The sequence below is a fragment of the Pyxicephalus adspersus genome, chromosome 5 (assembly GCF_032062135.1).
Source record: "Pyxicephalus adspersus chromosome 5, UCB_Pads_2.0, whole genome shotgun sequence".
In the NCBI taxonomy this organism is placed as follows: Eukaryota; Metazoa; Chordata; class Amphibia; order Anura; family Pyxicephalidae; genus Pyxicephalus; species Pyxicephalus adspersus.
In genome coordinates, this window is record NC_092862.1 from 33,767,207 (window position 1) to 33,789,328 (window position 22,122).

Consider the following 22,122-nt stretch of genomic DNA (forward strand, 5'->3'; position numbering starts at 1 on the left):
TTTTGTAACACTCATTAATAGTGTTACAGTTTGTACACGTTCTTTTTGTAACCATTATTTTCTGTACATCACTTTCTCCGATACACGTCACTTCCTGCATCGTTCAAATCGTATCTAGTGTGTGTACATTATCTTTGAACTATCGTATCGTTACTGCATGTACAGAATCAAGCACTATACGATCATTCAAAATAATCGTGACTAAACGCTGATCTGTCGTTAGTCTTTGTTTTCCACCGACAAATATTGCACGTGTGTACGTAGCCTAAGGTTGGGAGCTACCAATGTACATAAGATTGGCTCTGAATCCAGCAACTTGAAAAGACTCTCATACTCATATAACAGTCATAATTTGTAATCTTTTGAAACTGCACTCAAACTGCTGTTTTAGTGTAGACATCCCTCTTAGGAATTACCTAATATTTGACTATTTACTTCTTACTGTCACGGCACAAGTGCTGATGTAAATGAGACTGATGACTGTTTATCTTTAACCTCCAATTTTCCCTATTCGTGATCTTATCTTTTCCAAAACCTCTATTCATCTTTCTGCATCAAAAAGTTGCAATCATGTTATTCTATGTATTATTTTAGTTTGTTCTAGTTGAGGATTCATTCAAAATCAATCACGTACCGTCTTTTATTTCTCTGTTGCTCCGCCATTTGCTCCATCAGTTCCTGTCTATAACGCTCCTTTCTTCTCTTCTGAGCGTCATCTTTATCGGATCCACCTAGGGTATTGATAGAAAAAAAGAAACAATGACAAATAAGTAAGCATTTAAGAACTAAATACCACTTTCTGAATCTGAACTGAACACAATAATGTTTTTAAATAAAGGCTAGATGAATCCTTGAAGCTTGGTAGTCAACAACATTTTAAAGGTTAGCTGACAAATATTTTTCCCTTAGTAGTGTTTGAATATCCTATATCCCAGAAGGCAACAGATGCCCAAAAAAATACATCAGGTTTCTGCTCTATTTGCCTCCCCTGGCAAAAATATAAAGGGTAAAGATACTGTCAATGTGTGGGACCTCACAATGCGCCATCAGGGGACAAGAAATCAGGAGAAGACAACCGTTTCCAATGACTAAAAAAAAAAAAAGAGAGAGAAAAAGAGAGGAGCAATGGCATGAGGCAGCAGCATAGTGCATTAGAAGAGGACAACACAGGATATGCTAGGTATTTAAAAAAAAAAAAAAAAAACATCAAAAAAGGTAAATGGGTAGCTTAGGAATTCAAATATGTGTTGTTACCATTATGCAAAATTTTAGTTTTTGTCAAAAAAGCATGAAACAGTAAAATAAAAGATCAAAAATAGGGATGAGAGGTTCGTTAGAGGGGAAAAAATAAATAATTGGGATAGGGACAGAAAAGATAGGAGTACTTGTTCACCGATTATGCACCAGGAAGTTGTAGGATAAAAACATTGTAAATGTAACAGTTACATGAAAACACCCAAATTACAACATTTCTAGTTGTACAGATTCTAAAGGATTGTATACATGTCTAGTTACCTAAAGAACAGAAGGATATGCATAGCAAACATGACAACATTTGAGTGGTGTCCATACCTAGCAGAAGACCAGTAGAAAAGTCTTCTTCCTTATTATTTGCAGATTTAGCCCGCCCTGTGATTTTTTCTTGATTCTCCACATTAGGCCTGGGAAGACTTTTATCTCTAGTATTAAATATTGGCACAACCGTATTAGTACACTGTTACACAAAACTTAAGGTGCACAAAATTGTTCATTCCAATTTTATATTATAATTAAAAATTCCTGAAAACTCGCTGTAAATTGTTTATCAATTTAAAAACTCAAATTGTATTTTTTGATTCTTTTATTGGATTTCTTGAATTTGATTATTGAAGTTCTATGTCAAACTTTGTATTGCAAGCTTTGGTTTATTACATAAAACTGAACCATTGTTCAAATTTGCCTAATACATCAAGGCCTCCATCACCAAATTAAATCAGAGAATTAAAGTGTACAAATATATAACATACAGCCAACTTTTGCAAAAGCAAAGGATGACTCATCTTGGAAACAACAAGTTACCCACATCATGCAAGAAGATGCTCTAATACAGTGCAGGGTCTGGATTACCTTTACATTACACATACTCCTAATCTCATTAAAAATTTAGCCCAATTTATAAACTCTAAAAATTAACCCATTCTCTAACCCTATGTTTAATCACTTGAAAAAAGCACTTTAGCAGCTGTAAAAACTGTGCAAAACTAGTACTTCATGTTTCAGAGAAGAACAGCAAAACAGATTAGCCAACAGCACTCCAAGATTCATTTGTCATGTTCTAAATATTTATTCAATTATAAAAAAAATGGCAGCTTGTCTGTCTAAAATGTATTTTGTATGTGTGCAGAAAAAAAAAAAATAGAACCAACATCGTTGTAACTTTTTAAAAAAGAGGTGAAAACAAAACATTTTGTATGCTGGTATTTAGTTTCTTTAGTGTCTCTGTCATGTATAGGGCTTTGCAACAGTTCCTTTTAAAACTACTTGACCTACCTTTGATCACCTCTTGCTGTCTGAAAGTATAATGCTTGATCTGGTATGTATTCATGGGTCTCTAAAACATCTCCACGCAGAGGTAACACTCTGAAAATCAAATGCAATCCATTTTATTTGCTGTGATTTTTAAATATTTAATCACATCTTTTTATGAAAGGGAATTTATTTTGCTGATATGGATTCCTGCTGCTATAGCGAAAATAAATTATTTTGTGTTTGTGTTGTTATAAAAGAAAATGAAAAGAAAAGTCTTAACTGTTTCAACCCCAGGGATGCAGAACTTGGTGTTGGGTGCATTGCAGACCCAAAGAAAAAAGTAGCCAGCATTCCAGGTAAAGCAAAACCTTATTTAAGTGACATAGTTTCAGACATTTTAGGTATGCGCAAGTATACTTTATCAAGAAGAAATGACCAAACATAAATACACAGAAATAACCAATCACAACCTGGGACTACTGATCCAGTGATCAAACATGACTTACGTATTTCTTCCATGGAAACCCTGATAGAAGGAATTATGCAGAAAGAATCATGGTACTTTGGCTGTGAACCAAACCTGCACCCTCACCATTAACCACCCACTATATCAAGGCATTTTTGCCAAAACCTAAACACCTAGGGGTGTATTTATAATTTATTCCCATTCGGCTGTATTTCCATTCACTGCCATAGGAATCCCTATGCATGTTGCACATTAAACCTAGGGGTCATTCTGCAACCTAGTGGGTAATTATCACCATTCACAATTTATGTGTTGTTTTTGGGGGTTTTTTACATCTGGTCAGAACCTGTTATCGCCTACCATTAAAAAAATAATATTCATCTCAAATTTTGGCAGAGGGGTTCTCACCTCCCAATATCTTGAAATTGGCCCTTTCTAGGGGATGTGACAAAATTGATAAAATAGGTTCTAAACAGATGTGATCTCTTCTTCAGTCATTTAATTTTCTCTAAAATAAAATAAGGGGAATCACATGTTACAGTGGACAGTAATCTCTGAAGATTTAAACAGCCATCTGAGGTTGTAACACATTTCTTTTATACTGGGGGAAAAAAAGCAGGTACCTGTGTGCCTCAATTATAACCTGCATTGAACCAGCAAAGCTCTGGCACTTTCTGACTTGGCAGCTCTTCCCTTTTACTTTAAACCTCCTACCGGTATGCATTTCTAGTACTCCAGGAGCAGCACACCATACTAATGGCCCAGTAGAAATGTGTGCGTCATGTGAGGGTAATTGAAGGGGATAAATTAGTTCAGAACTACCTAGAAGAGTCAATGCTTTTCCAGAATGTAAAATAAAAAAAATTAAAAATGCTGTAGGTGCCTTTACAACTGCTAGAAGTTTTATTTATTATCCTTAATTTAAAAGCTATTTTAATAAAATCTAAAACATTCCTAGCATACCTTTCAGGAAATGGGTTGTGCCTCATTGGTCGTCTGTCCTCTTCATCATATCGCCCTCTATAACTCAGGGGTTCGTTTTTTTCAGCAGCAAAAGTTAATCTTAAAGGTCTTCTTTCTCTTTCATAATCTGCATCAATATATCTTGGACGATCTATTCTGTCAGCATCTATTTCTGACTTCCAAGGTTTTTTACTTGAAATGATGGCATCTTCCTCTAGTCGTCGAACAATCTGATCCTCTGTTTCAAAGTCTCTTCTTCTGGATCTTTCAGTCTCTGGTCGTCTTTTAAAGTTAAAGTCCTCTGTGGAGGTATGAGCATCTTTCTTAGACAGATACTGATCTCTATGTGAAGTGGAAGCATCAGGGTACTGGTCAGTCTTCAGTCTGCTTTGTGTTTCATCATTCTAAAGACAATAAGATGTTAATCTATTTATATTGCCCAGTTCAGATCTTCTCACTCTTGAGCTCCATAACCCAATTAAGAAATTTCAGAATCATTGAACCCCAAACATTACAGTAAAGTAGTAGTTTTTGCAATAGTGAGTGCTGTAAAGTAGTAAAAATGGAAATCTGAACAGTTTGATAGGGAAAACATAAAACAATTGTCAGTTGACAAAACAGGAAATTAGAAGAAATCTTACATTTGACAATAGCCACTAAAGAAAGTTTTCCTATTGGGCAATATCCCCTAAAATGTTGGATTTATTTTTACTTTCTGCCATAAGGATAATGATTCCCAAGGCCAGAATTGGGAGTAAATCTTCCCAGTTGGAACACAGGCCACACTAAAAATCTAACAGGTATAAGTTTTTAGCCACTCTATCCAAAACTAGAAAGAAAAATTAATTTGGCTGGAGCTCCTCTTCGGTACTTTGTTTTTTAGTTTGGGTCAGAAATAAGCACATAAATATTGTCCCTATAGCTCAGATACAGATAATTTAAAGGATGACTATGATAAGTAGGAAGTCATTATTTCGATTCAGTAAAACAGGAAGCCTGTGAGTAATTATAACACAATATTTCAATGTTTAGAGGAGAAGCCCAGAAAAATTAAAATAATATAAAGACTAATGTCTAATACATGACATTTATCTGTGTTCACATAGCGTTTTATTGATGGATGATTTGTGATTACCGTATTATATTGTGCTGTTAGCCTGTACTTTGCTTGTTCATCTGCCTTCATCCTAAGGAACTGATTGTATTCACGGTTTCTCTCAAGACGCAGTCTTTCCTAAGCACACAGATTGTAATGATGTCATCAGATAATTCTGACTACATTGCAAACAAAGCACACATTTAACGTGAAAGCCAGAGCACCATATTTTATAAATATACATCCTTAGCTCTAATCAATGGGCCTGATTTATTAAAGCTTTCCAAGACTGGTGAAGATAGACAATCATTGTAGAACCTGTGTGATCCAGCAAACCTGGAATGGATCTGGTCCAGGCTTTAAACAAATGCCAACTATTAGTAAATGATTTTTAAGAAATCCATTCCAGGTTTGCTTGATCACCCAGGTTCCCCTATGATTGTTTATCTGCACCAGTCTTGGAGAGCTTTAAAAAGGAGCAGCTAGGAGCCTCCTGGAATGGGTGGCGTGCGTATCCCAGGAGGCTCTGTGCTCCCATTATGTCTTTATTACCTGGGCCACAAAGACAAAAGGGGAAAAGCTTCACTATTTTTTTTTTTGTTAAAAAAAATAATTTTTGCCTTAAAGTAAGATTGTCTACCCTTTTTTGTAAAGTAAAAAGGCTGGTGATATTTCTGCTTTAAGGTTTACTTTATTGCCTTGAATAATGGGCAATAAATGAAATAATGGATATGTTTTTAATGGGATGCAATCTTAGAATATAGAAGTTCTAACACTTTTAGTGATGTTACCCATAATATACAAGTGGGACACAGTAAAGCATATTTAAACCTGGAAACAACTAGTGGAGGTGGAAAACCTGGAAAATGTGTTTAGGTGTTGACTAGGTTCCTTCCTGATAATTATCAGAAAGTGTTATAAAAATACTGATGCTAATGGGAATCCGTTCCATCATAACAAGAACAAGAAATTCATAGATTGCTTGAGGCAGAGACCCCCCGAGTTCCTGGAGTAACTGTATGGATCCTACACATTACAGAAGGAAAACAGTCTAGTAACAAGCCTACCTTGGCTGACAGTCGCTCACCAATAGGTAGAGATAAGCCTTGAGTAGCTGGGTCCACTTCTCCTGTGCTTATCAGGTATTTCTAAACAAGATGAAGATTTAAAGCAGATTAATTAGTATATAAATTCTGTTTTTGCTACATTAGCCATTTTTTTTCTTCTTAAAATTAGTTCTCTTTTCCAAAGTAAGATTTCCATGTTAAAAAACTGCAGAATTACAATCCCATACAAAAATATTAGCATTCATGTTATATCTGTAGCAAGGTTTGATGCAATGTGTGTTCTGACACCTTCCATCCAATGACCAGCATTTACTGTTTTTGCAACAGTACAGGCAGTCCTGTAAATACAGACGACTCCTAGATACGAACAGGGCTTCCCTGCTCTCGTGTGTGCAGGACGGAGGCTTAAAGGGGGGCGCTTTGCATGGCTTGCAGAAGAAATATTTTGCTAAACACAGCTGAGGTTGTGGGTGATCCTAAGGGATGAGCTGTTCTGCAAAGCACATCTTGCTTCAGAAGTTAATAAATGTCTAGGCTCCATAAAGTTTTTTTTTTTTTTGCTTTGTTTGTGATTAACTCACAGGTTATACAGTAACTGACACCAGGCTGCCTAATAATATGTTAAGACAAACACCTGTCCTAATTGCATTTAATAAAATAATGTACATGTTCTGACTTATATACAAATTCAACTTAAGAACAAACCTACAGTCCCTATCTCGTATGTAACCCGGGGACTAACTGTAGTTTTTTTGTTGGATTGGTCCATGAAGGCTAGCCTTCCATCAACAAATCAATGAGCCTTGGAAGCCCATGACCCTGGTTCACCATTTTGTTAGTACAACACTGACAGTGGTTTATGTTAAAATGAAGGCAAGGCAAAGCTTACATGAATATTTCCAGAACAGAGAAAATATGAATCTTGGATAACTGTGAAATGTGAAAAATCTTGCACTGTATATTTCCCGAACGTTTTGCTTAACTACTGCATGTTTAACCCCACAAAATAATGTTTACAATTTTTCCCATCTCTACAAATTTCACAAAGCACAAAAGATGCCAGTCCTCCTTGAGCTCTAAATAGATCCAATTAAATCTAAAGCTTTGAATGCTCTGTTCATACTCATTAAATTACTATGATATATGCTATGCTTTACACCAGTTCTAGCCTAATCCTGATAAAGAATGTTTATTTTTTTTAAACAATTCTTCAGTTCATGCCTTCCTAACAAATATACATCACATACATCAACACATTACAAACATCCACAATTTATTACATTCAATTGAAAGCAGTTAAAGGGTCACATAAAACTGTGATTTCAGTAACATGTTGAATGCCTGAATAATTCACTGCCAAAATATATATTAAAAAAAGTTAGACACGGAGCCCGATATTGTAAAACTTTGGAAACAATCTGTTTTGATTGAACCAACCCTTCAAGGCCAATTTAAAATAAAACAAAACTGAAATAATACATGCACAATAAGCATAATGGTGTGCAAGCAAGCAAGCAGTGCACTGACACCCTCATGCAGCTACAACACATTACTTTGCCACTAATTACACAAACTGGTGAGCACAAATGCAATGATCACAAGCAGGGAGCACTTAATTGGGTGCTAGAATAAATTACACAGCTGCTTGTAGACAACAAAAAAAAAAGGTTGAATTGCAACATAAAGATAATTATTGCTATTGCAAAGGCAGACGTTAATGCAAATGAAATCAAATGAAGATAAGCTTTACTAAAGGGGGATTTATTAGTACGCAACTATAGGATTCTGATTAGTCCTCGCACACAAGCAGATGTGTCCAGACTTACATACAGTCTTGGGAAAAACAGAGCACAGGCCCTCCTACCTTTCTTTTAGCCTGAGCATTTCCCTGGAAGTCAGGAAAATACAGTACACTATTACATTATAATGTCTATGTGTTAACATAACATAATAATACAAGTGGGCTCAATTATTATAACTTGGCACAAAAACAGTAAGATTGGTGAGAATTACATCAATCGATGGGTCATTCATTCATCACAACAAATGAAAAGAACACATATGTAATCTGACTGTGCAACATTCATCTTTTATTTTTGTTTTCATTTAATTTTATTTTGGATTGTTTACCGGCTGTTCTATTAGCAGCAGGTAAGTGGCTAGTGGTTAGGTATACTGACAGAGACTGGTATTATGGAATTTTTAATAACTAAATTAAATTCAGTCTGAAATAAATGGAAGAAGGTCAAACAACATATTTGTTAAAAGCAGACCAATCAGCAAGAAAAAATAACAGAGAATAGGAAGAACTATTTGCTGCTTATGGATGCCATCTACATTCCAGTTGTCACTAGGATCCCTCTAATAAGAACAATCTTCTTCTATCAAGTTTACTGTCTAACAGAAATCATAGCTGGGATATTCTGAAAACTGTAAAATGGAAATATAATTAAGCCATGTTATACAATCAAAGACTAACTGAACTCTAACCTTAACTTTATCTGTCCTGTTGCAGACTTTTACAACCTGTCAAACCTGACTATTGTTTGTTTTTTTTGGGATATTTAAAACTTACCTTCTTGAATTTTAAAAGTCCAGCGCAGTGCCTCAGTTGCATCAGACATAGGAGCATTTTGCATTTAAGTAACAATGAGGTCCCATGATGCATGAGATTTCTGGTAGATTCCAACCAGTACGTGTTGGCATGGAGTGTATCATTATACCAGTCTAGAGTCCACATGCAAATTGTATGCTTGGGTGGCAAAGTTGCACATGTTAGGAAGCTGGTTAGGGTGAGATGTAATCTTAATACCAAAGGTCTGGAAACTGGAAGGTTCACCAAGTAAAAAAAAAATGCATACTAAAGAAGAGAAGCCTGAAAGAATGGTACTGCTGCTGGGCTGATAAGGGTAAGCATTACTTACTTTTTAAGCAAAACTCCACCCAAACAAACAGTTAAATAAACAGTGAAATACTTGTACACAAATGTTTAACCTATCAACCTATTTAAGATTTTATTTAGTTGATTTGTGATTAACACATGCACTGCTGTCAGTTGTGTGTTTGTGGACTACAGAAGGGCACCTTTAAAATCTCTGTACTATTCTGTTTTTTTGTTATGTCTTTTTTTAAATCTATGTACTCTGCTTCTCCTGTATGTTGTTCATTAAGGTACCCCCTATGGCAGTGGTCGCCAACCTTTTGGACATAATGGACCACTAAATTTACGGACCCTGAACTGCGCATGTGCGGGAAGCAGTGTGTCACTTAAAGGGAAAGAAACTACCCCCAGAGTGATGTCATCATAACAGAACCCACCCACTTTCCCATCCCAGGTCTGAATCTGTCATAGGAGAGTGGGCAGGTTGTGTACAGTGAGACAACTTGCCCACTGCCTTTAAACAGTACGAGGGACATGGTCCGCGGCCCTGGTCCGTGCGCTCCCCCCAGCAGGGTTTTTTTCCTCACCCTGCAGGGGGGGGGGGCACCGGCCAGAGCCGCGGACCATCAAAATTTTCTTGCGGACCACTGCCCTTTGGCATCCTCTTCCGGTAAGCAGACTACTTAGATTCTCCCTGTACCAGCCGTTGACTATTGATAGTGTTCAAAAATCCCTGAGTTCCTTTATTTAAACTCTATGATTTTTGCTAAATAAATATAAATTACTGGACAGGAACTTTTTTTCTGGGTGGAGTTATGTTTTACCTGCCCTAGCGGTAATCCTAAGTGTGACTCAGGGTGGCTTTTACATGCAAAAAGCAGTAATCCCGAGTCACATTGTGCTTTGCACCTCCCTGGAGATGCAGAGCAGCAGCGTCGTCGGGGTGAGGCAGGCGGGACATCCCCACTCGCATCACCCGGGAGGATGTGACATCTTCCGGGTGATGCGAGTGGTGATGTATTCGGGGGTGTGGCTGGGCGGGAAATTTAAAAGCATGAAATAAAAATCCCGAGTCACATTGTGCTTTGCACCTCCCTGGAGATGCAGAGCAGCAGCGTCGTCGGGGTGAGGCAGGCGGGACATCCCCACTCGCATCACCCGGGAGGATGGGACATCTTCCGGGTGATGCGAGTGGTGATGTATTCGGGGGTGTGGCTGGGCGGGAAATTTAAAAGCATGAAATAAAAATAAAAGTACATTTTTAATTTTATATTAAATTTTAGGATTACATTGTTGTCTAATATTTCATTATTTTTTAAAATTATTTATAATTATGTATTATATTATAATTTATGATTATAATATAATAAATAAATATAATTATTATACCTGGGAGTTATCCTAAAAATTACAGGCCCACAATATAAACAAAAATTTCTATTAAAAAAAATTAGGATCACTTTTTGCATCATTAGAACGCTAGGGGGACAGAATTAGAACGCTAGGGGGGTTAAAGAGAATCTATCATGTGTTTTCAGAAGAGATACATACTCCATTATCATTGTAATGTTTATTTAGAGGTCACCAAGCAAAAAAACTGCATGTAAAAAGCACATGAAAGGCAATTATTTTAAATGCTTGTATTGCGTGTATTTCCTATCCATAAACATTTTTTAGGAGTCTTGTAGGAAAAGTCTGTTCTAATGCAGTCCCCACTCTACTGCATGCCCTCTCCTCCTCAGGGAGAGTTTAATTACTGTATTTGCTGACCCAGCTCCTCTGCCACTCCCATCACTTCTCTACATTACCTTTTAGGCGAACCCAGAAAAGTCTAATCCCTTACTCTCACCTGATTGAGGTATTTGCGATAATCCTGTCGCAATTCTTCCTTCAGTTTATGCTTTTTTCTCTCATATTCCTCTCCTAAAGGCAAACTTAATCCATAGCTGGCATCTAGAAATAAAAAATAAAAAGTAATCACTATGTGCATTTTATGTTCTCATTACAAGGTCTAATTCAACCCTACACAGGTTTTTACACTCACTGAGATTGTCAGGTGCCATGGTGGCAAAGGACAACAGCCAGCAACAGGGGAATCTCTCCATACCCTGACAAATATACTGTGTGCTGGGTGTACCACATGAGATATATTAGAAATGGCCACCGACATTTTATCATTCTTTTTTGTTATAGCATGATCGTCCCAGCTTCTGTTAACAAAAAATTTTCAAATTCTTCCTCACATGTGTATTTGGCTATTTGCTGGCTTCTGAAATCCTCATCAGCTATTTTCAGCAAAGCAATAAAAAGTAGTAAAATAGATGCTAAGAAAATGGATCTATAAATGTTACTTATAACAATAAACATCCTGGATCATACCTTCTGACTGTTTTACTGGAGCAGTTTCCTTCTGTGAATTTCTTTTGGGAGGGATGTTTTCTTTTGAAGCATAAACCCTGGGTCCATCTGCATCATGCGTATTATCAAATCTCTAAAACATACAAAAAAATTATTTAGCACAATATCAGAAATCAACAAATCTGATAATATGGTCTTAGACTGATGCCATGCCAGTAGAAACAATCAATGTAGAACAGAGACATTTAACCAAGCAGCTAAATCTGCCGATGTAGGGCACCCTGAATTTTTAAACATTTAGATACAGATATCAGCTTTTTTTCTCTCTCTTTAGATTTCTAAGCAGCTAAAACATAAGTGCTCATTGCTTCCTGGATTGGAATAGATATTACACTCCAGCTATGTGTATTACTGTCTGGAAGGGGTAGATTGGGATGCTCACACAAGGCTTTATGTGATTCAGACATCACATCGTTAACTGGGTTTTGGTTCTGTTTAGACACCTAGGAGGCTTCAGATGTACTGTAAAGTGCCCTGCAGGCTTTAAATAATTTATTTAAAGATTTTTATCTCAGATATCATTCATTTATTTGTAAATCTGTCTGTGTTTCATTAAAATTATACTAACACGAAAACTATTATACTAACACGAAAACTAATATATATACACAAAACAATAAAAACAGTGAAGCTGGGTGATACAGAAAACATGAAATAGATTTTTAAAAAGCATTTGCTAGCAATTGTTTTGAATCCTGGAGCAGATCTATTCCAGGTTTCCTGGATCACCCAGCTTCATTTCTGAAAGTGTATTCTCTCCAGCCTTGGAGAGCTTTCATAAATCAGGGCCAAAGTCTGAATGAAATACTTGTCTAATACCGCAGCATCGTGATTATAAAGATTTCACTTTTTTTTTTAATGTTTTGGTTAGTAGGGAACAGTTAATAGAAGCCATGTCACTTTGGCTAATGCATATCCACATATGTCCAGAGCCACCTTGTTGCTTTATTAGTGTTTAATAAATGGAACAATGGCAACAAAATCAAGCTTGAAAGCATGCCCCAGTCATCACTACCTTTCAGGTCTACCATCTGAAGAATGTTGAATAAAGTAAAGGGTTAACTTCACAAAGGAAATCAGAAAACATTGCAGAATCATGGAGTTGTAGGAACAACAAAGACAACAGAACAAAATATTACAGTAATTCCTTACCCCAATATCCATATACGGTGGATCATTTTCCAGGGCTGCTTTATCCTGTGCAAGCTTTGCCTTCTGCTCTTCAATAAAAAGATCCAGATCCTCTCCCATTCTGGAGATATTTCTATCAAATTAAACAAGATATTTATCAGTTTTTGGAAAAAACATATATAACATTTCTTTCCACTTTTGGAAACAGGAAAAAGCAACACTTTTTATTTTAAATATGTAGACAAATGACATATCCATACCACGCCAGTGCTCAACCCAGAATTTTTTTTAAGCCGGGTGGTAAGAAATTGTAGGCGGGTGGCAGCCCCTGTATTGTGACCAAACTCTTCAGTAACCACCCAAAAACAGCCGGGTGGGTGCTGAAAAGTGCCGGGTGGTGCGCCCAGCTAAAAGGGCCTGGGGAGAACCCTGCACGCAAGTAATTTCCATAGCATAATAAAATGAATATGCAAAGAATGAATAGTTACTCCATCAAGTGCAACTGTCCATGCGTACCCACAGACACTGCTGGCATCACTATATATTTGGTTACTGATTTTGAAAGTGTATGTATATCAAAAACTATTTATTTTGGATAGCATATATAAAACCTCTGTCCCACTATTTTTTAATGATTCTGTACCACTGGGACTGGCAATTGGAGTTACCCATACTATGCCAGGAAGTTAGTGAAAATCTCTCAACGTGTGGGGAAGCCAGTTGTAAACAAACCAGTGTCTGCATTTAGAAATATAGGAATGAAAGGGTTTCAACCAGGGACTTCAAACAAAATTTCTTAAGACAATCTAGAATAACACTAGTTAATTTCTCATTAATACAGATGTAATCTATTCATGGTAATGTAACTTAAAAATGTACAAACTGAGTCTTCCAAGCGCTGCCAATGGCTTGTTTGCTGGCAAGCAATATGTATACAGCCACTTTATATTGTGCATTACATAGGTGGGGGGTTTAAGGTGCACAAATGCAAATCGGGTATCCTTGTTGATCTTAAACTGGGAGAGGGATGCCAGAAATCTGGTAATCAGAGGGCAAGTCCACCAAATGTGTATGTAGGGGATGCATGCATGAGGATGTAGTTTTATTTTCCTACATTTTTGTTTAGATGACAATGATCAGCAGTACAAACAGGAGGTTGAAAGTCCCAAACTAAGACTCAAGCAGCAATAAAAAGTTGAAATGATGTTTTATGATCTCTTTTCCCCACCCTAAAACTTTAAATGTAGATACATTTAAAATATTTACATACATGTTTACAAAGTGGGAAACAAAGTTAGAAGACAGGTTAAAAACATATTCTAGAAGTTTCTCAATTAGCAGTCAGATAACGCCTGACTGTCCACTAGTTCATGAGTGGCCTGAAAGCAATAAATATTTTTGAAAAAAATGTAAAAAAACAAAACAAGATTTCCCAGCACAGTTATTAGCTATCCTGCAAAAAATACTATATTGCCCATCTATACTGAAAACAGAGGTTTTAGTTGCATAAATTTGCAAGCATTTGTGGAAGCTACTCTGCCCTGTATTGTTGTTTTATGAAAAGCTCTTTCCATGTGCACCATGCCTTAGGCTACGTACACACGTCAGATGATTCAACGGACGAGGAACGATCGTAATGAGAGTGAAGGGGTGAGAGTGCAGTGGGGTGCTGCTCTGTTGTTCTCCCCCTCCCCTCTCCATAGAGCAGAACGGTGCTGTATGTACAGCGCTCGTTCATGCATCGTGCTGTCTTTCACAATCCTTTCCAATGACAATTATTGCACGTGTGATTGTTTAGGTCAGTACACACTGTTGTGATGTGTTTACCGCTTTCTCATACTAGAGACTGCTACATCTCAGAAGAAATTACATTGTAGCGTCTTTCTGCTGAAACTCCATAGGGTATGAATAGTGGCAGATGTCAAGGTGTGAGTGGTGCAAGTGTTCCAGCAGCTGGCACTCAATCCTGAGGTAGGTGTGAACCTTCTCTTAGCACTGCTTGATTCTGCAGTTAGGCACAGACACAAACTGTTAAATGCTGACATATTTCTATTCATTTATTTTTCAGTTAGGATTTCTTGCAACGGCCATGAGCAATATGTTGAGTCATCAATGGACACTTTGAGATGACACTATGGTGATGTAAGTTAAAAATATAATTCACCAATGGAAAAACATCTGGTTCCAGCAATATTCTCATCTCACATAAAATAAAACATTAAACATAGCTATTAAACTGTAAGGATGGTCAGCATGAGAAAAAGGGATATTCTAATTTTACAGATAATACCATCTACAGCAGCAGATTAACATTTGTATTCATGCCAGTTGATCATTCAACAGACGTTGCTAGGTTGTGCTAAATCCATGTGTGAAACTGCCAGTTGCTTTTTAAGGTTTCTAGGCAATGAAATGACAACAAAGGGAAAATCCTTCAGAGTAAACAAGAAGAGCCCTTGAGTGATCTGCATAGGGATGAGAGATCTCAAAAGCCTTCATGGCTTTCACTTTTCTCCTGAATTCTAACAGCAAACAATGCGATCATATCATACATTATATAAAGCTGCTTACCCAGGGCAAACAATCAAATCTGCTGGTGAAAACTAAAATCAGTAAACTAATCTTCCGAAAAAAGAACAGTCAGACATCTCAAATCATATTCAGCTCACTGTGTTTCCATTCGTTTTCTATGTCGCCAATAAGATTACTGTTGAGAAAAAAGTCAATACCTCTGTTACTATGCAGCATTACAATAAAATGTTGCAACATGAACACACAGAAAAGAATAAATAACTGTTCCAGCTCCTTTAGGCTGGGTCTACACAGACGTTTTTAAAAAAGCATGTAAACATTCCTACTGCGTTTATATGCGTTTTAAAACACTGGAAAACGAATTTGCTGCACTTTCCTGTGTTTCCCTGCGTTTTTAATGCATTTAAGTGTTATAAACGTAATGGAAGCATTTACCCGCGTTTTCCAGTGATTACCTAGTGTTTTAACTTTTTTAGAGGTTGCAAGCAGCGTCATAAACCTGCCTCAAGGGAACGTCCTGGTGTAGATTATAACCTATTGGAATGCATGGGGATTTCAAACGCGGGCTTTTAAAGCCTCAGGTTAAACACTGGGGAAAACCATGAGCGTTATCTATAATGTTGCTTGCAAGGTTTAAAAAAATAAAATGCAAGGTTAACGTTGGAAAACTTTCTCCCGCTTTTATAAGCACTTCAAACGTAAACATGTTAAAAAAAAGGAAAAACCACGACATAGACATTTTCCAGCGTTTTTAAAGGCAAGCTTTAAAACGCTAATAAAAGTGCATACAAACGCAGTAGGAACATTTACATGCATTTTTAAAAATGTCCGTGTAGACCCAGCCTAAAAAAAGCTGATTCATGACACTGCAGGAAATGCCACATTTGTGAACAGCAGTTCCTTCAAAGATCCATGGAAAAGCAATGAGAAAGTACAGAGCAGCCTCAGGAAAACACAAAATTGTGAACTGGGCACTACACAACACTGACTACACATTAACCCAGTTATGCATTACTTGGATGAGGATTATATGAGGGTCAACCCTTTGCATGAAACGTTATGCTTTTATTAGATCCACTAGAGCTAATAATCTTCCTATGAAATCTGTTCAGAAAGGAACAGTTCATGGAGCACAGATTTTCTGTGTCCCCCAAGTGCACTTTGTGGATCCTGCCTCCAAACCCGTAAATTATTGATGTGTCCTGCAGTGACATAGCCAAGTTTGCGAGGATCTGTGACATTCAGTTGAATTGCACCCCAATCGACTAAGGAAGCACAAATCTGACACAAGTTTCATGACACACCACAACTATCATGCATTATGGTGCTCAGCATTAGAAAATTACTTCATGTTTGACCCTGAGTGTTCACAGGCCATTTAAATTTAAAGTTCTGCCTTGCAGCAACACACAAATAAGGAAGTGTGACTGGAGCCGACTAAAGAAGAATCTTTATTTAATGTGTCAATAAACCTAAAATCTACTCTTTCATTAAATGGTTCCCATAAAAACCTATCTTTTTCCGTGTACCCTTTATACAATGGAAAACAGTTTTTTTACACAGTAGCCAGTAGCTTGTACTTCTTTCCATTTTAGAATCCTGGGCATTACTGTGCGTAATAATTTGTTTTGTTTTTGAGACCATAAATTCTGCTGATGGAAGACCATAATACCCACTTTTGCAAAACTTTTTTGCGCATGCAAAGTCAGCTGTTCAGGGCAGAACAAAACCCACTGAGTCAGCAAGTGGTGTCAGTAAGCAACAAACCTTTTGGAGCAAAATCTTACACTAAAGTTTAGTGTCACCTACAGACCAGGTGTGTGCTGAAGTCATAGAACCTGACCTTGATAACAGAAAGAGTTGCAAATTGTATTGTTTGAATGCTTTTGTTGTATTCTTTTATTATAATTCTCATGCATCCATTCAGTTCCCAGCTTGGTTGTGCTGTTTTTTTCCAGAAGATAATAACGAATTTCTGGAGGAGCCAATTATTCTACCTGCAAAATTTTGGAGGCGTGGGGGAAAACCAAAACGCCCTGAGAAAACCCACACACATTCTCTTTTTTATATTTAAAAGATGGACTATTTATTTTTGTTTCCAACCTTTATGCCTAGAAACAGGGAAAAACGTTTACTTCCACATTCAAATATTTTGTGACTATTCACTTCAATTATCCAATCATGTAGTAAAGCAAATTCTTTTTTACTTTAAATAGAAAAAGATATGAGGATGCGTATCACTGGATTGCAAAACTAAACTAAATATTTATACCGCACATTCATATGAGCAGACTCTTCACTCCTTTGGTAAATCAGCTCAAGCTGTGCAAACACTATTTAGTTACCCTATAGAAAATAAATAAGAGAGTTGCACATGATATTTTTGATGATTTTTAGTCTCTAATGAGGATAACCAAACTTTAAAACTCTACCGATACATGTGCCATCTATCTTGGAAACAGTCAGTGGCATACCTGCAGATTTTCACTGATCACCCGAATCAGAAGTGAATCCAGCTGCATACTGATGGCAAGTGACCAATGTTTGGGGAATTCCAACTGACTGTGGATAGATCATGTTAGTAAACACTGATCAAAAGTATCAATGTTTACCATGGATGTATCATATGTAAAAACAACCAAGTGCATCCAATTGGAATTCCGATCTGTTTTACCCAAAAAAACCAAGGGAAGCACAGAATCTTGAACACCTGCGTACAGTTTTTTGGGACTTCAAAGCGATTGATTACCCATCAAACTATGGAACAGATCATTCACCTGAATGCAAAATTGGTAGCCGATCAACAATCTATCTACAAAATGTCTTTCAGATTAGACAAATCTGTATTTCAAAAATATACATTTTTTTTCCAATCTGGATAGAGTAGGAAAAGGTTCAAGATTACGGTTATGTTTCCAATTCGGAAGATTTCCTGTAAACACAACAGGAAGTGATACAGAAATCTTCGCACAGTTAGTGAAGTCCCCTCTTGCACCATCCCCATGGATGAGCTCCCCTCTGTTCCGGTTATGGTGCTAACTCAAGGTTTTGGCATTCGCCGCACTTTCAGTGCCAGCTTTGAACAGAGAGTCCAAGTAATCCCAATATCCAAATCTTAGATTAAACATCCATTTATAACTACTACTCAATCTCTTTCCTGGTAACTTGTCACTCTTTCAACTTCTATCAAACAACTTCTCCACACCTAACTATAACTATCAATTTTAGATTCAAGCCTACTCTGATTAAGAATGATATAAGATTCCACCCTGATGAAATTTATTATTCACATTTATTATTATTGTTCAGAACCCAAAAATCGGCCAAAAAAGTAATGGCATCCGTTTTCTGGGACAAAGGCGCTATTCTGTTGGTGGACTAGCTACTTCAGGGCTCTAGTATCACCGGACAGTATTATGCTAACCTCCTGGACCAGCTGAAGGAGGGAATTAAGACGAAACGCGGTGAAAAGTTGACCAAAGGGATCCTTTTTTGCAGGACAATGCACCTGCCAAACTGAACACCCTGGGTTTCCAATTGGTCCACCATCCCCCCTACTCACCTGACCTGGCCCCTTCGGACTATTATCTTTGCCCGAATTTAAAGAAACACCTAAAGAAAAACCTACCGCTGGTTTTATAAGCTTCCTATTTTGTTTTTTCTAAGTCTCCAGTAAAAATGAAGTATTGTTTGCCACCACAGCCGCACTGTGCCTATTTTCTGAACTGTTTTATCACCCCAATGTAACCTTAATAGGGTTTCTCACTTTTTCTACTGTACCCATACAAAGTTTTGGTCAGTGGCGGTCAGTTTCCCATTGAACGGCCGGTCAGTGGCGGTGGGCCCGCGTTTCCCATTGAACGGCCGGTCAGTGGCGGTGGGCCCGCGTTTCCCATTGAACGGCNNTCAGTGGCGGTGGGCCCGCGTTTCCCATTGAACGGCCGGTCAGTGGCGGTGGGCCCATGTTTCCCATTGAACGGCCGGTCAGTGGCGGTGGGCCCACCTTCCATCCAAGGTATGCATAGAGCCTCAATATATCAGGGAAGGGAACCCATGCAGGGGAACTGACTTCCAAGAAAACCTGTCCTGTACATGACACTTTGCCAATAATTTGTATCAGTGAGTGCGCAGTGCATGCTGGGTGATGTAGTTCCACAGCTTCGACCCAAAAAAAAACCATTACATCCCTCCTTCAGAAGGAAAACAAGCTGCTCGTGGTAATACATTTACATAGATATGGGTGTTAGGTACCTACAGGAACAGGACACAGGCTGTATACCCTGATATAATGTATAAGCCCGCCATATACTACAACCAGGTAGATACGAAGGCTGGAGGAGTTTGTATATCGTTGTGACTATGTTATACGGTGCATATGACACACACAGCCGGTCTCCTCAGCCATGGCCAATACCCAGCCGCACTCACCCCCGCACCGAGCCATCCCCGTACCTCACAGCGCTGCTCCTCTCCTCTGTGTACAACACTGCCGTTTGCTGTGCGTCTCTGTGGTGACAAGCTCCGCCTCCAACTTCCAGCGCATTCTATTAGAGCCACAGCGCCCCCAGGCTGTGGAAGACAGTACATAACCCTTTCCCCTGCTGCATGCAATCCATAGAACCTCTGCAGAAGGATGAAGATCAGAAACAATCTGCTGAATTATTATCTAATATGTCATCATATATGGCCATGTCTAATTATTTATATTTATCTATTTGATAAAAATTAAACCTTGAGCTCCAGTACAGTGTCTTTATCCAAGGGGAGATATTGCCATTGATCTGCTGCAGGCAGGAGGAGCCTTTCCTTAGTCTCCTCTCCCCCTGTATATTAAGTTAACCTGTTACTGTAATAAGTAAAAATGTTTCTCATCACCAAGGGCAGACATCCTGGCTTTTCTACCCCTCCCCAATAAAAGAACAGAACGCTTGGCTTTGTCTATACAGCACTCACTTTTTCCTACCATCTCCCTGATATCAGGATACACAGGAAACAATATTGCCAGCAGAAAGGTGATAGAATTTTGGCAGAAGTCTCTTCTACCAAAAGCTACCTCCTGGCATTTTTCTCTTCTTTCCATTTATTCTTATTTAAAGCTGGGATTTATGTTCCACCCTCTTGGTGGTGGGACTGTTAACCTGTAGTTTAGGTGTTCATAATTTGACATCTGTATTGCAATAATGGCACCTTAACTCTTGCACCTTATCGCAGCACACAGTAAAATATGAATTGTGATACAATGTACCCCAATAGACTTGCATTTCAGTGCACTACAATACACAATAATGTGTGATGTGTGCATTGCAGTGCAGTGTTCTCCCCGGCCCCTTTGAGCTGGGCGCACCACCCAGCACATTTCAGTAACAACCCGGCTGTTTTTGGGTAGTTATTGAACACTGGCCACCACCCACCTATAATTTCCCCCCACCTAGCTTTAAAAAATTTCTGGGTTGAGCACTGCAGTGTGCGAAGATAAACATATTACACATACATTAGTAGCTCCATTGTGATTCATCAAAATGACATGCAACACATGTTAGCTGTAATGCATTGCAAAAAAATGTGAATCTAGTATAAAATATTGGTGCCAGTGTATCTTGCAGCAGTGCCTGGCCTGTAGCTTGACACGCAGCTACTAACGACTTGATGGCCACATAGGGCATGGTGACTGTAAATAGGAGACAAGACCGGTGGCTTGAGAATCACACTGATCCTGTCACACAGAAAAGTAACTGAAGAGGACAATGGTCACACTACTTCAGCATTATTAATGAATAAAATATCATATATCTATGTTGTAACATCCAGCACTGGAAGCACCCATATGCACTCAGCAACAGGAAAGGGGTCTGAAAGTGACATTTAAACCACATTTTTGTTCATTGAATTGTTGTGTGCTATTCATTATTTCATGAACAAAAATGTTTTCTCCAACCAGCCCCTTTACAAAGAACTAAACATTGATAGGTTCAGGCACAATTGTTTGGATCAGCCTTTGTCTAACTTTTTCATATGGGGGAACCCTTGAAATAACTTCCAGGTTTTAGGAAATCCCTTCTATAAATTCTATATCCACATCTGACAGTATATTAGTGTTGTGTCGGTAAGAAGAAATAGCTAAAAGATCATTGGTGTCACCTAAACTGACCTGAGAGGCACAAACTGCTCATTGCTCAAGGAACCCCTAACAACCTCTGGAGGAACAATGGCTTGGATTTTCCACCAGAACTGACTTTTATTTTCCATAAAGGTGATTAATGAATGATCAATGAGTTCAGTTATTAATTTTTATAGTATTTATATAGCGTCAGCATATTATGCAGTGCCGTACATTAAATAGGGGATGCAAATTACAGACACGGACAGTGACACAGGAGGAGATGACTCTGCCCCTAAGAGCTTACAATCTAAGAGGAGGGGATGGAATGTACATTAGGAGGGGGATATGGATTGATGGGAAGTAGTGAGGGTTTTTATTATAAATATGATTATTATTATTATTGGTGGGAAGTAGTGACGGTTTCATAGGACAGAAGAAGATTGGTATGCAAGTTTGAAAAAATGGGTTTTGAGCGCTCTTTTAAATGAGCAGAAGAAGGAGTAAGCCGAATAGGACAAGGGAGACCATTCCAGAGAGTTGGGGCAGCTGTAGAAAAGTCTTGGAGCCATGCGTGCGATGAGGTTATGAGTGAGGAAGTCATTAGTAGGTCATTGGAGGAGCAAAGAGAGTGGCTAGGGGGGTATTGTTTACCAGGTCAGAAATGTAGGTGGGAGAAGAATTCTGGAGGGATTTGAAGGCAAAGCACAGGAGCTTGAATTTGATTCTAAGGTGAAATGGAAGCCATTGAAGAGATTTACAAAAAGATGCAGCAGAAGAGGAACGGTGGCAAGGAGGGGTTTTAGGAGACAGAAGAAGATATGGCAATATGACCATGGTAGGGACATTAAATTGTGAGCCCCTTTGAGGGACAGTTAGTGACATGGCTATAGACTTATGTACAGCATTGTGTAATATGATGGTGTTTTATAAATACTGTGTAATATTATTAATAATAATAAT

At 38.1% G+C, this 22,122-nt stretch overlaps 1 protein-coding gene across 6 annotated transcripts in view; it reads right to left on the reverse strand.

Annotated features, from left to right (window-relative positions):
* CSPP1 (centrosome and spindle pole associated protein 1) overlaps positions 1–19,571 on the reverse strand; it is a 42,038-nt gene extending 22,467 nt beyond the window's left edge. For 4 of the 6 annotated variants that reach the window (XM_072411088.1, XM_072411087.1, XM_072411085.1 and 1 more), the window contains exons 1-12: positions 19,515–19,571; positions 15,102–15,237; positions 12,552–12,663; positions 11,361–11,472; positions 10,831–10,934; positions 7,965–7,988; positions 6,101–6,181; positions 5,073–5,171; positions 3,938–4,341; positions 2,530–2,619; positions 1,573–1,679; positions 635–731 (exon numbers count right to left, since the gene is read on the reverse strand). In XM_072411088.1, the coding sequence (XP_072267189.1) occupies positions 635–731; positions 1,573–1,679; positions 2,530–2,619; positions 3,938–4,341; positions 5,073–5,171; positions 6,101–6,181; positions 7,965–7,988; positions 10,831–10,934; positions 11,361–11,472; positions 12,552–12,650 (1,217 nt within the window). In that variant the 5' untranslated portion in view covers positions 12,651–12,663; positions 15,102–15,237; positions 19,515–19,571. Of the gene's footprint in view, positions 1–634; positions 732–1,572; positions 1,680–2,529; positions 2,620–3,937; positions 4,342–5,072; positions 5,172–6,100; positions 6,182–7,964; positions 7,989–10,830; positions 10,935–11,360; positions 11,473–12,551; positions 12,664–15,101; positions 15,238–19,490 lie in introns of all 6 variants that reach the window. The other 2 variants (XM_072411086.1, XM_072411089.1) reach the window with 2 other exon arrangements.
* Between the last annotated feature and the right edge of the window lie 2,551 nt (positions 19,572–22,122).